Raw genomic sequence first — 17,314 nt, forward strand, 5'->3', positions numbered from 1 at the left:
TCCCAAAACATCCCTGTTGCAAGGAGGATCAGCACCATGTGCACCTCTGTAGTCCTGGCCACCTGAGAATCCAGGGAAAACAGCCCAGCCAGCCGCCTAGAGAGAGAAGGAAAACGTGCAGATGTAGCCCCTGTGCGCCAGCCTGTTGCAAGGAGGAAAAACACCTGCTGTGCAGCCCCTGTGCACCGCCTGCCTAACCAACGTACAGTCCAGCCTTGTTCTCTATCCACTGTGCGTTTCTGCTGCAGCTGCCTGTGCACAAGTAAAGACCAAGCAAGCCTTGCTGCCCGACTGTGTGCTTAGAGAGAGAAAAACCAGCCAGTGTTGCTGCTCAACTAGCCTGCCTACTTTCCCACAATCCCCAGCATCTGCGTGTAACTCCAGTCCAGCCGCCAGCCCCTCTTGAAGAGAAAAGCGCACCTCTTTGCTATAGCCGCCTGTGTGCCAACTTTCTCCCCACAATCAGCCTGAAGCGCAGCCCTGAAGCACACCTGGAAGCAAAGCTCGCCAGCCCTGTTTTCTCCCCAAAAAGCACATGCCACTCTTGCTGCAGCTCGACTCCCTCTAAGAAAAACATAAAGGCCACGATTATCCCCTAAAAAGGGGGAAGGGTTCTTTTATTTTTAAAGGCTTTTAAACCTTTGTCCCCTCCAAAACCCTTTGTCCCCATGGGTTATGAGAGAAGACTTTAATCACTTGGCCCCCCTTCACACTTGGGGTTGTCCACACATGGGCTCCCTTTTTGACTCCAACCTGATGCCATTCACACTGTCCACCATGTCCCCGTGCACATCTGCATACTGTCCAGAGAAAAACACAGGGTCATGACAGGAAACTTGCTACTAACTGGATCTTCTTTCCGTCATCATAAGGATGAAACTGAAAGTGAACTTGCCACTTATGTAGCCACGTGTCCACGATCTCCTTGGTGCGCTGCTTTTGTTCCTTCCACATGTAACAAATCATGCCAAGAGCTCACACCAGGATCTCAATCCTTCCATGGAGTCCTGACTCCTTCCACATGTAACAAACCATGCCAAGAGCTCACACCAGGATCACAATCCTTCCATGGAGTCCTTCTACATGTACTAAACCATACTTGGAACACACACCAGGGTCTATACCTACCCTTCTGTGGGTGTTCCTCCACGTGTATAGTAAAAAATATGACAGTTGTAGTGGGTCTTCGTTCCCCCTTTTTCTTTATCATGGAGATCTTGGAAGCCTGGAACGACGCATGTTTGGCTGCATGCATGGAGAAATGTATGGAATTCTGCAAGGAAGAGATGCACAAGCATGGCAAAGAGGAAGGAGAGCTAGCCACACAAGAAGCTCTTGCTCTAGAGATTGCCCGGTTGCGAGATGCCAATGCCAAACTTGAGGCGGAACTAGAGAAGGCTAAGAAGGCAATCACAACAGAGATTCAAGAGGCCAAATCAGGATTCTGGGAGGAGCATGCAGGCCTCTGAAAAGACATGGAAGCAACCAAAGAGGAGGTTGGAGAAACCTCCAAATGGGTTGAGGTTGTGAAAAAGCAAAAAACAATCCACACCCCAAATGCCACATCCATCATGACGGCCACGCTTGAGGAAGAGAAGTGTCGCCAATCTAGGGCTCTACATGTGCGAGTAACAAGCTTGCAAGCGGGCAACTCACTAAAAGAGGATGGTGAGACTTTATGCAGACAGATGGGCCTCACTGACACCCCTTTTGTAGATGCTTGGCGAGCCAAGAAGGACTTGACGAGGGAGAGGCCTCTCCTTCTCAAGTTCAAAGATACGGAGTCCCGTTTGGCATTCTTGAAGAAGAGGGCCACCCTCCGAACCACGAAAATATACCTTGGAGATGACCTCACCCCCCTATAGGTGGAACATAGGAAAGCTGGGATGGTTCAGGTTATGGAAGCCTGCAAGGCAGGAAAATGGGCCATTTATCGTGATGATGGAGTCATCATCACGGATAAACGCCCCACATGATGGTGCGGGGTCTATTAGACCACGGATGCATTGGGGATGGGAGTATGGAATTGCAATGGAACTCTATGGTCAGACATAAGAGGCTTCACAGAGACTTACATAGATAGGGATATTATCTTCTACACAAAAACACATCAAAGCCGTGAGAGAGGGCTACCCAAAGTGGAGGGTTACACATGGGAGTCAGCTTTTAGAGGGCAAACACGCACCACGGGGGGGTGCATGGCTCGGGAGGAGTGGCATGCTTGTTTCACCCTCACTTGAGAGGCATGCTCACAATGGTTAGACACGATGAGGGGGCTCGCTTTATGTGGATGCGATTAGCCAAGCCTGGCTTGAGAGTGATGCATATTGTAGTATTCTACTTCCCACCAAAGAAATCATAATATGCATGCAGGTTGACAGAGAAAGGGGAGACTCCATATGCACCATTATTTGCAAACATTGCAGAGTTCTCCCAACAAGGAGAGGTCCTCCTATTAGGAGACTTTAATGCATGGACAAAAGGGGAACAAGTGCAGACATATGACTTGCTGGAAGATGCCTATTAGTAAATGTCATAGAAATCCTAGAATCATTAGAGTTTATTAGAGTTTGCTTTTTTAATTATGGTTAGTAGTCGATTGACTGAACTTAAAAGTCCAAAGAAGTTTAAATTCATGTATTGTGTGCAAAGGTTTCCTGATGAATTGCATGAAGGTATATACAAGTGAGTGATGGGTTTACCATATCAGTACAGACTGCGAGCCATGTCTTTTGCGGTATGATGTGGAAATTGTTTTGGAGCATAACTTTTTTATGCTGAATGTACATTAATTAAGTTTTGAAGTTGAGATTTATAGTACTTATTTCATCAAGGTGTTTTAGTTGGGATATAACTCTTAGTTATTTGAAAGGTTGGATTAAAATTATCTTTTAAACATTGTCAACAAGCTAGATGTACAAGCATGAGACATCTAATGCAAGCGACAATGAAACTAGATAGGAGTTATGATTGATATATTGCCCAAAATGTTGGATGGACTTTCCAATAATATTTTAACTGTATCAAGGGAAGGTAGAGGTACTGATTTCCATTGCCAATCAAAGGGTGGAGGTGCAGCTGGGAGTGAGAATCAGTCCCCACTATGATGTGAAGTTTATTGCTTTGTACTGCCATGAGTGAAGTTTACTATAATTTCTGATTGGTGGGTTTGTGTACATCTCAAAACATTCATCATTCTTTTGTTTCTCTTGTTGTGTAGAGATATGCAGGGGGCGATTTGCAAGGAGTTGTTGCGAAAGTGGAAAATATGCCACATCAATGTACTCATTGACCTTGCCCTATGATATGATAAGAAATCCATTTCTTCATAATCAGCTGTAGTGTTTGTGCCGAACTCTTGTCATGATGGGTACAACATGTTTTTTTTAACACGATTAGATCCTTCTGCAGTTGGATATAAAGACCTGCCTGAGGGGTGGAGGTGCCGCATAGGGAGCTCAAGCGGGGTTCGAACTCGGGAGGTCCTCTCACCGAGCGAATGCTCCAACTGCTGAGCTACATTCCCATCGGCGGCGGGTGCAACACGTTATGACTGGTCAACATAATTAATGACACATAATTAAATAATCCAAGCTTCTAATTAAGATTCGAGATCCAAGCCAGTAATTCTCAAGTGCAAATCTAAAGCCCCATCATGATTTTTTTTTTTTTTTTGGTAATGATGGGTCTACTAACTGCCCTTATTATTAGCCTTAAATTTAGAATACTCCAAGAGTAAAAGCCTCAGCCATATTTTAGGCATAAAGGGGCCATTTGTTGTGCCTACTTTATTTTCCATGCATCCTTCAGCTGCATGTGGTCCGGACATGGCATGCTTTAATAGGTTGGCCCCATTGAGGAGCTCATTAATTATTCACTTAATCAATAAAAAAATCAAAAAAACCGAAATAGTGATTCATGGTACTCACAGAAAGTATTAAAATAGATGTGCAGTGGATGTGGTAGAATAGTGTGTCCAATTTGACACACGAGTATGTTCTGCCACGACTACTCTTCACACTACACTAGGAACTACAGAGGCTTTGAGACCACCCCCCTCCTCCCCCTCATTTTCCTCTCTCCCTTTGGGGTATGTGGTATTCCATGGGTATGCAAAACCATGTCTTATAATACTTTTGTGTGTTGGGCAAGAACAGTGCCCAGCACGCTAACGTCAGGTTTCTATACAAAGCAGTTGTGCACTACACAGTCTGCATCATTTTATCTGTATGGATTTGGTAACACATGTGCAACCTGCTGCAGTCCCTGAATCGGTTCATACATTATTGAAGGGCCACATATGCGACGTGGCAGTGTGCTCATAAGTAAAAGCAAGGCTATTTTTATGGTGGTGTTTTCAATGAATCCAATTCTTCAAACTATTATGAACAGTATGGAGAATCACGTTTGTGTCCCGTGTCAATAATAGCTATACAAAAACCATGGGCTAAGTGTCCAGGATTGGTGATTGATTTTATAATTTTTGTTTTGGAAAGAATATATCGAGCTTATGCAGAGCCGTTTATGGGTCTTAAAAGAGACGAGTAGATTTCTGAAAGACATTGCTGGCAAGATGGAGGAGAATTGAATCCTTCTTGAGTTTAAAAAGAGGCAGATCCAAAAGAGTGGCAATTTATACAGAACAGTCTAGCACAAAATATTAGGGGTCTAAGCTTGTTGGAAAAGCATTTGCTCAATGCTCCACCCTCATGTTGTCACTGTGGGTGATGGATGTGCTCTATTTTGTAAGGCCCTCTATATGAGGAGTAGCCGTTGTGGTGCACCCGGCAATTCCCAGTTTAGACACTGGATGGCCAAATGGTTAGGAGATGGATTATGAACTTGACACTTTGCCTAGTAGGTTGCATGCTTGTGCTTGCGGGCTTATGTGACTGTATTTTTGAGCGCTTGACAACTAACAGGGACACATTGTTCTCAGGTTGCGGAGCCCGTTTAAGGGTCGAGACAGTCTTAGATGGCCGTGGGAGCTACCCAAAGTCTCTATGGGATTGTGTTGTAGTCTAATATGGTCCCAGTCGGATGATATGGCCAGTTTGTCATTTTGGACCAAGTCGTGGGTTGACCGACATTTCCGACCTACCCTGGGCACTACATATAGACTAGCTTGGCAGCCTTTGTTCATCATCGAGTTCATTATGTTCATCAAGTGCTCTTTATTGGCATATATTACATGGTTATAGTGCCACATGTGAACATGGCATAACTAGGGACACTTTTTTCCTTTGGGTTTTTTTTCCCTAGCACACATTGTGTGAAAGGACACCCACCTTTTTATTATTGTTGTACTTTGATATTATATGTGGTTGGGATCCTGTCGCTTCCCTGCCAGATCAACTTCTCGTCACTTCTCTGCTAGGCGAGCTTCTTGTGTGGGTGTTGCCGCTTCTCTGCTGTGACTACCAAGCTCCTGTCCCCTCTCCAGCATCTCCCTATGCCTCCCCTCCTAACCGGTCTGCCTACACAGTAAGTGCGGCCCAACACGAGGATATTATGACTTAGGTGAATGACCTTGAGAAAGGGTTGATTCGATCGAGTTCCTCGCCTTACCGCTCTCCAGTATTACTTGTTTAGAAAAAAGATGGTTCGTACAAGATGTGTGTAGATTACAGAGCTCTAAACAAGATAACTATCAAGAATAGGTTTTCGATTCCTAGAATCGATGACATTCTTCACAAACTTGAGGGAGTTGCGTGTTTAAGTCGTATTGATCTTAAGAGTGGCTATCATCAGATTAGAGTGATGGCTCAAGATGTTTATAAAATTGCTTTCAGGACATCTTTCGGGCTCTATGAATACTTGGTGGTACCATTCGGTCTTACAAATGCACCCGCCACTTTCAATAGAATGATGGATAGGATTTTTAGACCTCATCGAGAGCGCACGGGAACTTTCTTTGATGACATTATTGTCTTTTCAAAGAATGAACAGAGCATAAAGAACACCTCGCCATTGTGTTTGAAGAACTTAGGAAACACAAGCTTTTCATCAATGGAAAGAAGAGTGAGCAGTTCTTGTCAGAGATTCACTATTTGGGGCATATTGTTTTGAAAGAGGGTGTACGCATGGATCTTGCCAAGATCCAGGCCATTAAGGATTGGCCAGAGCTTCAAAATGTAGATCAAGTAAGGAGTTTCATTGGCCTATGTTCTTACTACCGTCGATTTATTTGACACTTCGCTTTCTTGGCTTCTCCTTTACATGATTTAACGAAGAAAGCTATATTCCGTTGGTCTGATTCAAGGAGAGCAACTTTCCAAAAGTTGAAGGATGCCATTATGTCAGGGCCTTTATTTATCATTCCAGATTTGCATAGACCCATTGTGGTCGAATGTGATGCATGTGGAGATTGTTTGGGGGCTGTTTTGAATCAAGAAGGTCATGTAGTGGCTTTTGAAAGCCACCGCCTACAACATGTAGAACTGTATTTGCAGGTTTATGAGAAGGAACTATTTATAGATTGGTATTACCCGATCATTGGAAAATACATTATGCTTTTCATGTCAGCTTGTTGAGGCCTTATGTGGGACCACCTCCTATGGAAATAGTTTTGGAAGATCTACCAGAGATGGATGAACTTGAGGAGGTATTACAACCTGAGTAGATAGTTTTCCACAAGGAGCGTAAGCATGTGGAAGGCAAGCTTGTACAATGTATGCTCCCTCTATCATATCCCCCATCAGCCACCTCTACTCCCACCACCATATCCCTGCCCCACCACCTCCACCTTCTTCACAAAGGGCATGATCCTCAAGGTCATTCATAGACTACGGAATGGGCGAGCCCAGGATCATGAGGGACTCATTGCTGAGTACATCTAACATGCCGATGATAGCGTGGCACCCCTAGTAGCCTACCTGCTTAATAGAGCCCTTTGTGAATGATTTCCACCCTCTTGGTCCACTAACACCATCATCCCCATCCTCAAAGCCGGAGATCCACTGGATCCTAATAAGTACAGGACAATCATGATTAGCCACACATTGGCCAAACTCTATGGATCGGTGCTAGAGGTGGAGCTCAGTTCATTTGCAAAGAGACAGGGATGCAGAGCCTTAGGACAGGCAGGCTTTCGAAACCCTTGACCACATCTTCACCCTCCGTGCCATCGAGGGGAGTAGAGCATGACATCAGAGGCTTAATTACTGCCTTGTGGATTTCTGCAAAGCTTTTGATACTGTACCCCGAGCTTGCCTCCTACACTGTCTACAAGAGATAGGCGTCCCATCTGACATGGTTTGGAGCATCATGCATCATCGCCCTCTATGAGTCTGTCATTGGACGAGTGAGAGCCCTAGGAGGTTTGCAGGAGATTTCCAACGCTATTGGCGTGAAACAAGGTTGCCTTCTATCACCCACTCTTTTTGGCCTCTACATTGATGAGATCTCGAGCTTCATTGACGGATTAGGCGGGGCTGGTCCCACATTGGCAGGCATATTGATCCCCATACTACTTTATGTAGATGACATCGTCTAGGCTGCGTCCTCCTCTGAGATTCAGCCGAGGGGATTCATAGACAGTTGGATGCCTTACAGGACTTCTGTACCTAGCAGACCTCTCTATTAACCTTGGTAAAACCAAGGTAATGGTCTCCAATACTTCCGGCCCCTTCAGATCCATATTGAGCTTCACATACAGAGGGGATCTTGTGGAGATTGTCTCATCCTATGTCTACCTTGGTGTCACTTTCAGTGGTCCACGCTTCACCATGCTTCCCGCAGCACATGCCAGAGTGACACGGGGATATGCAGCCTTGAGCTTACTTGAGCGGCAGTGCTTCCAGGCACGTTTGCAAGTGCCCACTCGAGGGCCACTCTAGAGTATGGTATGCCTTAGTTTCCACTTGGTTCTTAGTATATGGGCTCCGCATGGACCACCTACCACCCCTACAGTTTGGATTCCCCTTTTTTCCGGCTCTCTAATGAGGACACCAACTAGGTTATTCTTCTTAGCCTCTACACCCACTGCACATGTATCACACCTTTGGAGCTCCCAACGAAGATGCACTTCTACAGAGATCACTTCCTGACGATTCATCTAGCAGTCGGGCTACCTGATTCACATGTCCCATGCCATGCGGATTGCGATTGGCTAGATACAGGTTCTTTCATCCCATCGCCTCAGAGTGGACAGGTGGAGATGTGCGCATCTTCAGAGCTGGGGAGTTCATACAGAGACCTAGAGAGGAGAGGATCTGTTGATTATGCCACACAGAGGTTGAGACAGAGGAGCATTACATATGCCGTTGCCCAGTATACTATGAGATTTGTGGGAGGTTGCACTGTCTGTTTCATGAGGGATTTGGTCCACTCTCTAGGATCATTGACTTCCTGGACTAGCGTTGCCTAGGGCTCTTCTTGCTTGAGCTCTGCAAACACAGGGACACTTTCTTGAGAGAGCTTCGGCCCCAGCCACTTGACCCCTCCCTTGCTAGGCAACCATCACTAGTTTCTTCCGGACCTAGGAGGTGGAGGACACCCATATAGTGGATCCTATGGACACACCTCGAGCTGCTCGAGACCCGCCTCGCCCGAGAGGAGTTACCTCGGATTGGGCCTCCGCATTCCAGCGTGCTCGATGCTCCTGGCCCCCGGATGTCGGCCACGATTCCCTCATTAACTCCAGATCCAAGACATGCTCCACCACCATCGAGCTACCTTTCCACGTGATGTACCTGAGGGAGACTTCTTGGCCATTCACATTAGCCCCATGCTTGATATTTTGGAGGGTGGTATACCATCTATTGGGGGCTGATGCTCATCTCATGTTCCGTATTCCATGATGAGTTTCCATGGACAGTTTTGTATCACCCCAATGAGATAGCTATGTTTTGTTTCTATTTTATTTTCCATTCCATGATGAGACATGCCATGGACATTATTGTATCACTTTGGTCTTTTAGGCCCATTGGGTCTTTAGTAGACGCTTAATATATCTTTCTTTCTTTCTGCAGCTCCTCCTAACGAAGGGCCCCCCCTTCAGATATGAAAGCGAGGGCCACCCAACCCGTGAATGTTCCAAAAGATGATCTACATGGCTTGGGCTGGGAGCTAGGTGGGCCTTGTCTTGCCTTCCATGAAGGCCCACTCTATTGCTGCCCTCCTCTGGGCTCCACCAATCACAGCAGAGGTAATGGTATGTCGGTGTGAGGGGCATTGCCACTAAAACATGTAGGAAGATGAAGAGGATAAACTCTAGGCATTAGGAGTGTGGTGCCCTTATCCTCCTAGCTCCATGCGAGCCAAAGGCCAGAAGTGAAACAATATCAACGAGGCGACCGTCGCTACTGCCTGAGAATGCAGAGTAGAGGATGCCGACTCAGAGTCCCACTCGTTGCCAGGGGTGACAGTGAGGGGGAAGGAGAGGACCATTGCAAGGGGTGATAGTGAGGGGGAAGGAGAGGACCATTGCACCACTTTCGGGGGCAACGGAACAAGGATGGAAGGTCACACTGACTGAGAGCGGGGCCACATACTCCGAGAACTCGCTCGCATCCACCGGAAGAAACAATAGTGCAGTGGCTCCCCCATGACATAGGGTTGGCTGCCAAGCGACCCTGGGGGTAGGGCCACCATTGAAGAAACAACAATCGTCATTGCCAGTGGGTGAGAGAACTAATGGATCAGGGGACATTAAGGAGAAGGGGGGGGGGTGGGGATGGCCTGGCGTGGGGGTAGGGAAGTCAACAGTGGAGGGGGAAGCCTTGGAATCAGAGGGAGCAGGGATTGGGGAGGCTGACCACCTATCTCCTCTTCGGGAGAGTTGCAGAGTGGATGCTGGAGGACGTCCTTTGTGGGCCTAATGTCGAGGAAAGCTCTGGCGAGGTGTCGCATCTTTATGCAGATGAAGCATTGTCGGGGGAGGCCGGAATACTCAACCTGGGGTGGGGGTAGAAAAAGGGGGAAGCAGAGGGCCTGGTGTCAAATCCCCAGGGATCTCCTCGTGATCGTTCCTGGTACGAGACTCGAAACCTGCAAACAAACAAACAAACAACAAGGGGGTGCAGGCCTGACTCACCTCCCAACCACGACAGCCGTGGGTAAGCCCACAGTCTTGGCTGTCCCCACCGAGCCACGAGCTGAGCTAACTAGGTTGACGTACTGACCAATCTCCTCTTCGCGACGTCCCATACCGCCACGAAGCTACCCTCGCGGGCCTCGAGATTGCTGCCGGCCTCGGTTGCGTAAAGCCGTCTGCACTAGATCCAGGCTCCAAGACCATAGAGCTCTCACAAGCTTGCGAGACTCTCTATATCTCAATAACTAACCTTGGCCACCCTTTTATAGGCACTTGGCCGGTCATCGAGCGTCCACACTTGGGCGCCCGCCCGTCCATACTTGGGTGCCCGCCCGTTAGTTTATCTCTAACTCAGCTTGTCAATCAGCCTGCCTAGCTCCAAGCTTCCCCAAACCTCGAAGCTAGTCTTGCGCGTGTGTAGCACACGGTAGATACACACTGTGCACATGACATACTCCCCTTCCTCTAAGAGCTCACTCCTGAGGTCACTAAAAAGCCAGGGTAATCTCTCTGAAGAGTAGTCAATGTCTCCCATGTAGCGTCCTCCTCAACACGATCCTTTGTCACGACCCTGTGTTTTTCTCTGGACAGCATGCAGGTGTGCACGGGGACATGGTGGACAGTGTGAATGGCATCAGGTTGGAGTCAAAAAGTAAGCCCATGTGTGGACAACCCCAAGTGTGAAGGGGGCAAAGAGATTTTGATTTAAAAAGGTTTTATAACCTTTGGTGGTCAAAAATTAATGCTATAAAGGTTTTAAGCCTTGGGAGGCCCCTAGGCAATTTATAGAGGCTACTCCACTTTTGGAGGCCCACGACTCTCTTCTCTCTCTCTCTCTCTTGCTTTTGGGGAGGAGGCGTGCATATTGGCTACGTGGAGAAGAAGAGAACCACACCTACGTGGAGAGTACCCCTATAGAACTGCTGGTCGTATAGAACAGGCGGCTGCATGTTTACTGGTGGCTGGATGTACAGGCAGAGCTGACGACCAGGGTACGGGTGCTGCAGGTTCTGACGCCTACTGTGCAGGATTGGCTGGCGGCTGGTACAGGCAGTAACTGCAGGCCTGTACGGACAGCAGGTACAGTCAAGTACAGAGGTTGTACGACAGCTGATTCAGGTGGCAGCTGCACACTATTTGGTACGGATGGTTGCAGGTGTTGACCTGTACGGATAGGTGGTGTAGGTGCATCGTACAGGTGGCTGCAGGTTGATTACTGTGCAGGCAGTGCATCGTATAGGCGGCAGTGCATCTCACAGGCAGCCAGGTGTGTGCGTTTTGGAGGACGCTGTGTCTTTACAGAAAGGAGGGGCTGGTTTTTCATGAACACAGACATCATGTCGATGGCGTTCAACTGATGGAACTTTCAGCTTCTCTTTGCTTTGGGTTCGGGACTGTTTTGGAAAGGGTTTATGGACTGTTTCGTGGCAGTTCATGTGGCTATGAACATGAGCAATGCTCGGGACTGTTTTGAGATCAGTCTGAGGACTGTTTATGGGCTGTTTTTGTTTGGTAGCAAATTCAGCTATGTGCTTGGGTTTTTGGCTGCAAGTACAGGTTATTTGGTTATGTTTCTTGGCATGGGAGTGATGCAAGCTCGCATTGCTGCGTGCTCATGGAGCAGATTGTTTTCTCTTGCTAGAAAGGAACAGTGGGACCTACAGTTATGGGCATCTCTATGTTGCCAGATGTTTCATGAGGGAACAGGTAATTAGATGTATGCCGTTCCGTTGTTGGCACTGTTGTTGAATGATGCCATGAATGGTTCTGTATGGAAACATGACAAAAGTTTCAAAGGAAATCAGGCCTAAGGGTTTCATGTGGAAACAGGTCGTAGGTTTCTCGAGGAAACATGTTTTTGGGTTTCTCCAGGAGAGAGGTCACATGCAGGCAGAAGGTACAGGAATGGACACATGTTTGGTACAGCCTTGCTACTGATTGGACAGGGGACAAGGAATCCATGACAGAGATGGATAGTACCCTTGGAAGGTAGAGAGGGTTTGTACAGGTGTGTCGACTGTATGGTATGCTGTGCTGTGATACTCTTTTGAGAGATAGTTTGGGAGTCTGTGTTGTGATGCAGAAGCACTGGATGTGTCAGGGTGTGATGCTGTTCATAGTGTGAGAGGCTATGGATGGTTGTGGCAGCCCTAATCATGGGAGAAAGCTTCTGTATGCAGACTCAATATGAGAGTCTTTCGATGTGAACAATGGTTGGATTTGTTTGTGGATGCCGAGTGGACAAGAAGCCAGATGCAGGATCTTTGCAGGCTTCAGGGGTTCTACTGTGACGGCTGAGTTCCCAGCCTTATATTGTAATCAAAGCTCTTATATTCAATTAAAGAAATACCGGAAGGGGCACCACTGCGATTTGGGGCCAATCGGTGTCTGTGTACTGTTTGTAGGAGCACTCTAGCTCCCCCTGTTTGTTTTCCTTTTCTAGGTCCTCAATGGCGTTGAAGTGTTTTATGTGCGAGTGTTTGTTTCACCGCCCGTCAGGCCGGTTTCATCCTTCCACTTGATCTTGTATTTCGTGATAAGCGTATTACGCAATCTTCTTTCACGAAATCCAAGAATCTTTTCAGGTTCGTGCGGAATAAATGTCATGTCCTCGACATCTATAATTTCTTGAGGAGTAACTAACTGATCTGTTCCACCCAGTACTTCCTTAAGTCTACTGACATGAAATACAGGATGAACTTTCACATGAGAAGGCAAATCCAATTCATATGCAACAGAACCAATCTGTTGTGTAATACGAAACGGTCCAGAATATCTAGAGGATAATTTCGGAGATCGACCTGTCCGTAAAGTCTCGGAATCTTTCGGAACTCGCAAATACACCATTGTTCCTTCAGAGAACTCTCTGGGTGAACGATGTCTATTAGAATAAACTCTGTCTCGGTCTTGAGCACTGCTAATAGATTCCTTCGCAACTTGTAACATTTCCTGCATATCTTGCAAAAAATTACGTGCTGCATCATGCTGAAGTCCTGAGAATCCTACTGTAACAGGTGATCTAGGTTGAAAACCATACATAAGCATGAAAGGACAAAAACCTGTACTCGTATGCTTAGTACTGTTATATGCAAATTCCAACATAGGAAGATAATCCTCCCATGAACTCTGTCTTTTGGATACATATGCTCGAAGCATATCCTCCAAGATCTGATTCACTCTTTCAGTCTGGCCATCAGATTGAGGATGATCAAAGGAACTCAAATTCAAAGTTGTTTCCAACTTCTCAAAAACAAGTTTTCAAAAATCACTCGTAAACTTCGAGTCCCTATCACTGACTATGTCCTGCGGTAACCCGTACAGTCTAAACAATTGCTCGATAAACTGCTGTGCTAATTGCGTAGCTGTAATAGTGTTCCGAGTCGGTAAAAATCTAGCCATTTTTGTCAAGCGATCTATCACAACCAAATAGAATCGTGGCCTTGATGTGTTCTTGGCAATCCGGTAATAAAATCCATAGAAATACTTTCCCATTTATTACCTGGGATTTGCAAAGGATGCAACAACCCAGGCTGTCTAAAGCGTTCAGCTTTATTTGCCTGACAAATTTGACACTTGAGAATATAATCTTCTACATACCCTTTCATCTTTGGCCAATAAAAAGTGTGTTTCACTAACGATAGTGTCCTGTGTACCCCAGGGTGTCTAGCAGAAGTGGCATCGTGACACTCCTTAAGAATCTTGGACCTAATGTCCAGAATCTGTGGTACACAAATTTTGTCATTACGGAATAGTAAACCATTCCGAATCATCCACCACTGGCCTCCTGTAGCCTGAATGGTAGACTGCTTAGTCATTGAGTCTTGGTCAATAAATGAGCTCCCGTCCTGGATCTTCTGTCAAAATGGACCAAAATAACTATCAGTCTTGCAAAGCCCTCTCAATGATTGAAATAAGTCAGTAGAAATCTTGGTGAACGACAAAGAATTCACCTCTCTAATTCGACTAAGCGCACTATTCATGGACCCTTTCCGATAACGGATCTCAAAATCAAAATCTTGCATTAACTCCGCCCAACGAGCTTTCCTTCCTCTCAAATCATCCGCATCACACACATACTTGATTGACTGATGATCAGTCAATACCACAAACTTGGAGCCATATAAATAATGTCTCCAAATCTTGAGAGCATGAATCACAGCATAAAGCTCCTTTTCAAGGGTTGGCCAACGAGATTAAGTGTCGTCTAGCTTTTTACTTTCAAAAGCAACCGGTCTACCATCTTGAAATAGAGCAGCCTCGATAGCATAGTCACTGGCATCAATTTCAAGAACATAAGGCCGACTTGGGTAATGCTAAGATAGGTGCTTCCTTGACTTTATCTTTCAAAAGTCTGAAGGCCATATCCAAATCGTTATTCCAAGTGATAGGCTGATTTGACTTACGTCACGACCTTTCAATAAGTCGGTCATCGGTAGTGTGAGCTGAGAGTACTTTCGCACAGATTTCCGAAGAAAAACAACAAAACTGAGAAAAGAACGAAGTTGTTTCACTGTTCGCGGTATAGGCCAGTCCAGAACCTTCTGAACTCGGTCATAGTCAATGCTCAATCCATCTCAAGTGATCTTGTGTCCCAAGTAAATGATGTCGGTCATAAAGAACTCACATTTACTTAATTTAGCATATAGATAAGACAATCGTGAGGTGTCTAACATGATCCTCAAGAGTACGACTATATATCAAAATATCATCCAGGAACACCACCACAAATTTTCCCAAATGTTCACGAAAAAGATCGTTCATCATTTGCTGGAAAGTGGCTGGAGCATTGGTTAACCCAAAAGGTAATACGAGAAACTCGGAATGGCCATACCTAGTTCGAAAGGCGGTTCTTTCGACATGCCTTTCATGAATACATATCTGGTGATAGCTACTATGTAAATCTATCTTCATGAAATATTTCGCTCCTGCTTACCGGTCAATCAGGTCATCTGATCTAGGGAGAGGATAACGGTTCTTAATGGTCAGCTTGTTCAATCTCTTGTAATCTATACATATTCTCCAGGTATTGTCCTTCTTTCTCCTAAGCAACACAGGTGCACCCCAAGGTGATTTACTTGGACGGATCTGGCCCATCCTCAAATAATCTTCGAGTTGTTTAGCCAACTCATCTTCCTCAGCTTGGCTCATCCTGTAAGGTGGAATACTAACAAGATGAGCACCAGGGATCAAGTCAATACGATGATCTACTGCCCGTTCAGGTGGTTAACCTGATGGCAGTTCCTTAGGAAATACATCTTGAAACGAATCAAGTATCTTCTGTAATTCTTTGCTTTCAAACACACTTAATTCATTTACATCCATGGAACGGATGAGAAAGAAAGCAAGTGGAATCAATACACAATGGAAAGCGGTATACAAAAAAGAATCCATTATATTTTCAAAATCAATTGTATTTACAAGAGGTCCCTGAGAGGGATGTATACAATCACCTTAAATACTATACTTGGTGTCCCTATGTTGAAAAGAAAAAATATGACTAGACCAATCTATCTGGACTTGAAGAGTCTTAAACCACTCAATCCCTAATAACAAGTCTACATTTTCTAGGTGCATTACATAGCATTCCAGAGTATCTTTGTAGTCCTGAATCTGGATTGGAAGCATCTCCACCTTTCGATCCCATACTTGCCTTCCCGCAGGTAGGCGTACCTCATAGGTATGATCGGTGGGTGTCGTATCAATACGCAATTTCTGCACAAGTTTGTGGTTAACAAAGTTGTGTGAGCTGCCAGGGTCTAGAAGAATGTGAATCTTATGGCCATTCACTTCTCCATAAACGCGGAGAAGATCATGTAAGCCAAAGACTTTAGAGTTGAACAGACAATCAGAACAAGTACTAGGGCGAGAAAGTACAGTAATTGACGTACCTGTCAAAGACAACTGGTTAGCTGCCTTTGGCTTGGGTCCTGCGTTTGTCTTGGCACCCTTTTGGTTTGGGCACTCGTTACGCATGTGTCCTTTTTCTTCACAGATAAAACAACGTCCTTTCTTCTTGAGCTTTAAAGCCCTAAGGAGTCGTTTCTTCTTCGCTGGTGTTGAACTTGAATTCTTCGAAGGTTGGTCCGAAGACTTTCCTTCAGTCGTGTTAGCCATAGGTGCGGAGAACTTGCGTTTGTGCTTGTTCCCCTGCTCGGTAACGGGTTTCGACTTGGAAGAGATAATTGTATCATCATAGATACGAGCTGAATGAATGGCTTCGTCCAATGTTTTGCATTTGTTATTTTTAACCTGTAAACGATATGAGTCTGGTAAACCAGCTACGAAGAACCCCAAAAGAGTAGTGGGATCCATCTTTGTAGCTTTCATCTGCAAGTCCCTAAACTTCTGGAGGTAGACCTCATAAGTGAGGTGCTGCGAGGTCATGGTCAAAGCTGAAAACCGGGCAACAACATCACACCGGGCAACAACATCATAATCATCCTCTTTCTTGAGGAATTTTTCTTGAAGATGTCTTCGAATTGTGCCCAAGTTGTTGGCTTAGGGTTGAGTTCCTTCCACCAAAGCAAAGCTTTGCCTGAGAGGAAACCTGTTGCTAAGTGGATCTTTATCATCATATGGATGAAACTGAAAGTGAACTTGCCACTTATGTAGCCAAGTGTCCACGATCTCCTTGGTGCGCTGCTTTTGCTCGTCCCTACGGTTCCGGAGTAATGTTGGGGCCCAAAGTAGAGGCCAAGGTATCCATACCCGATAGAGTAGCTGCTGTCGTCACCTGCGGTACTGTCGGTGCTTGCTTTCCTGTCGGCGCCTTAGTTCGCAGAGTTGGCCGCACTGGCCTGCGCCAGCCTCACGTAGGCCTAGCCTGGGCGCGTGCCCGCCTGGCCTAGGCGCCTGCCAGCCTACTGGCCACCTACTCACTTGCGCCTACAACCAGTACAGCAGTACAAACGACACACATCAACAACCGAATACTTTTCTCGCTCTTTCTCTCTTTTGCGTTCAATCAAAAGCAAACGAACATGTTCCTTTTTTTTGTTTTCTCTCTGCTGAAACTGTTTATACAGTTCAAAACCATCTTTCCTCTTCTTTGAAAAGCAAACAACCCTTCTTAGACTACCATCTCCATCATCATGGGTTTCTTTGATGAAAAAAACACATACTGAATCTGAAAACAGCAGTATGCACAGAAAAAACAGCAAGCTTTTTGAACACATACCTTTCTTCGACCTCATCTTCTCTACCTACCGACTTGCTCATTCACGAGGCATGCTCTGATACCACTGTCAAATCCCCAAAAATCTCCTCGTGATCGTTCCT

The 17,314-nt window shown here is 45.9% G+C and overlaps 1 protein-coding gene across 1 annotated transcript in view; it reads left to right on the forward strand.

Moving 5' to 3' along the window:
- The window catches only part of NPU (ATP-dependent helicase/deoxyribonuclease subunit B), a 74,265-nt gene that overhangs the window by 27,078 nt on the left and 29,873 nt on the right, over window positions 1-17,314 (forward strand). The window contains exon 5 of the mRNA XM_086779345.1: window positions 3,221-3,281. Coding sequence (XP_086635471.1) covers window positions 3,221-3,281 — 61 coding nt within the window. The remainder of the gene's footprint in view (window positions 1-3,220; window positions 3,282-17,314) is intronic.

Source organism: Cibotium barometz, chromosome 40 (assembly GCF_041138505.1).
Source record: "Cibotium barometz isolate CiBa-2024 chromosome 40, ASM4113850v1, whole genome shotgun sequence".
Lineage (NCBI taxonomy): Eukaryota > Viridiplantae > Streptophyta > Polypodiopsida > Cyatheales > Cibotiaceae > Cibotium > Cibotium barometz.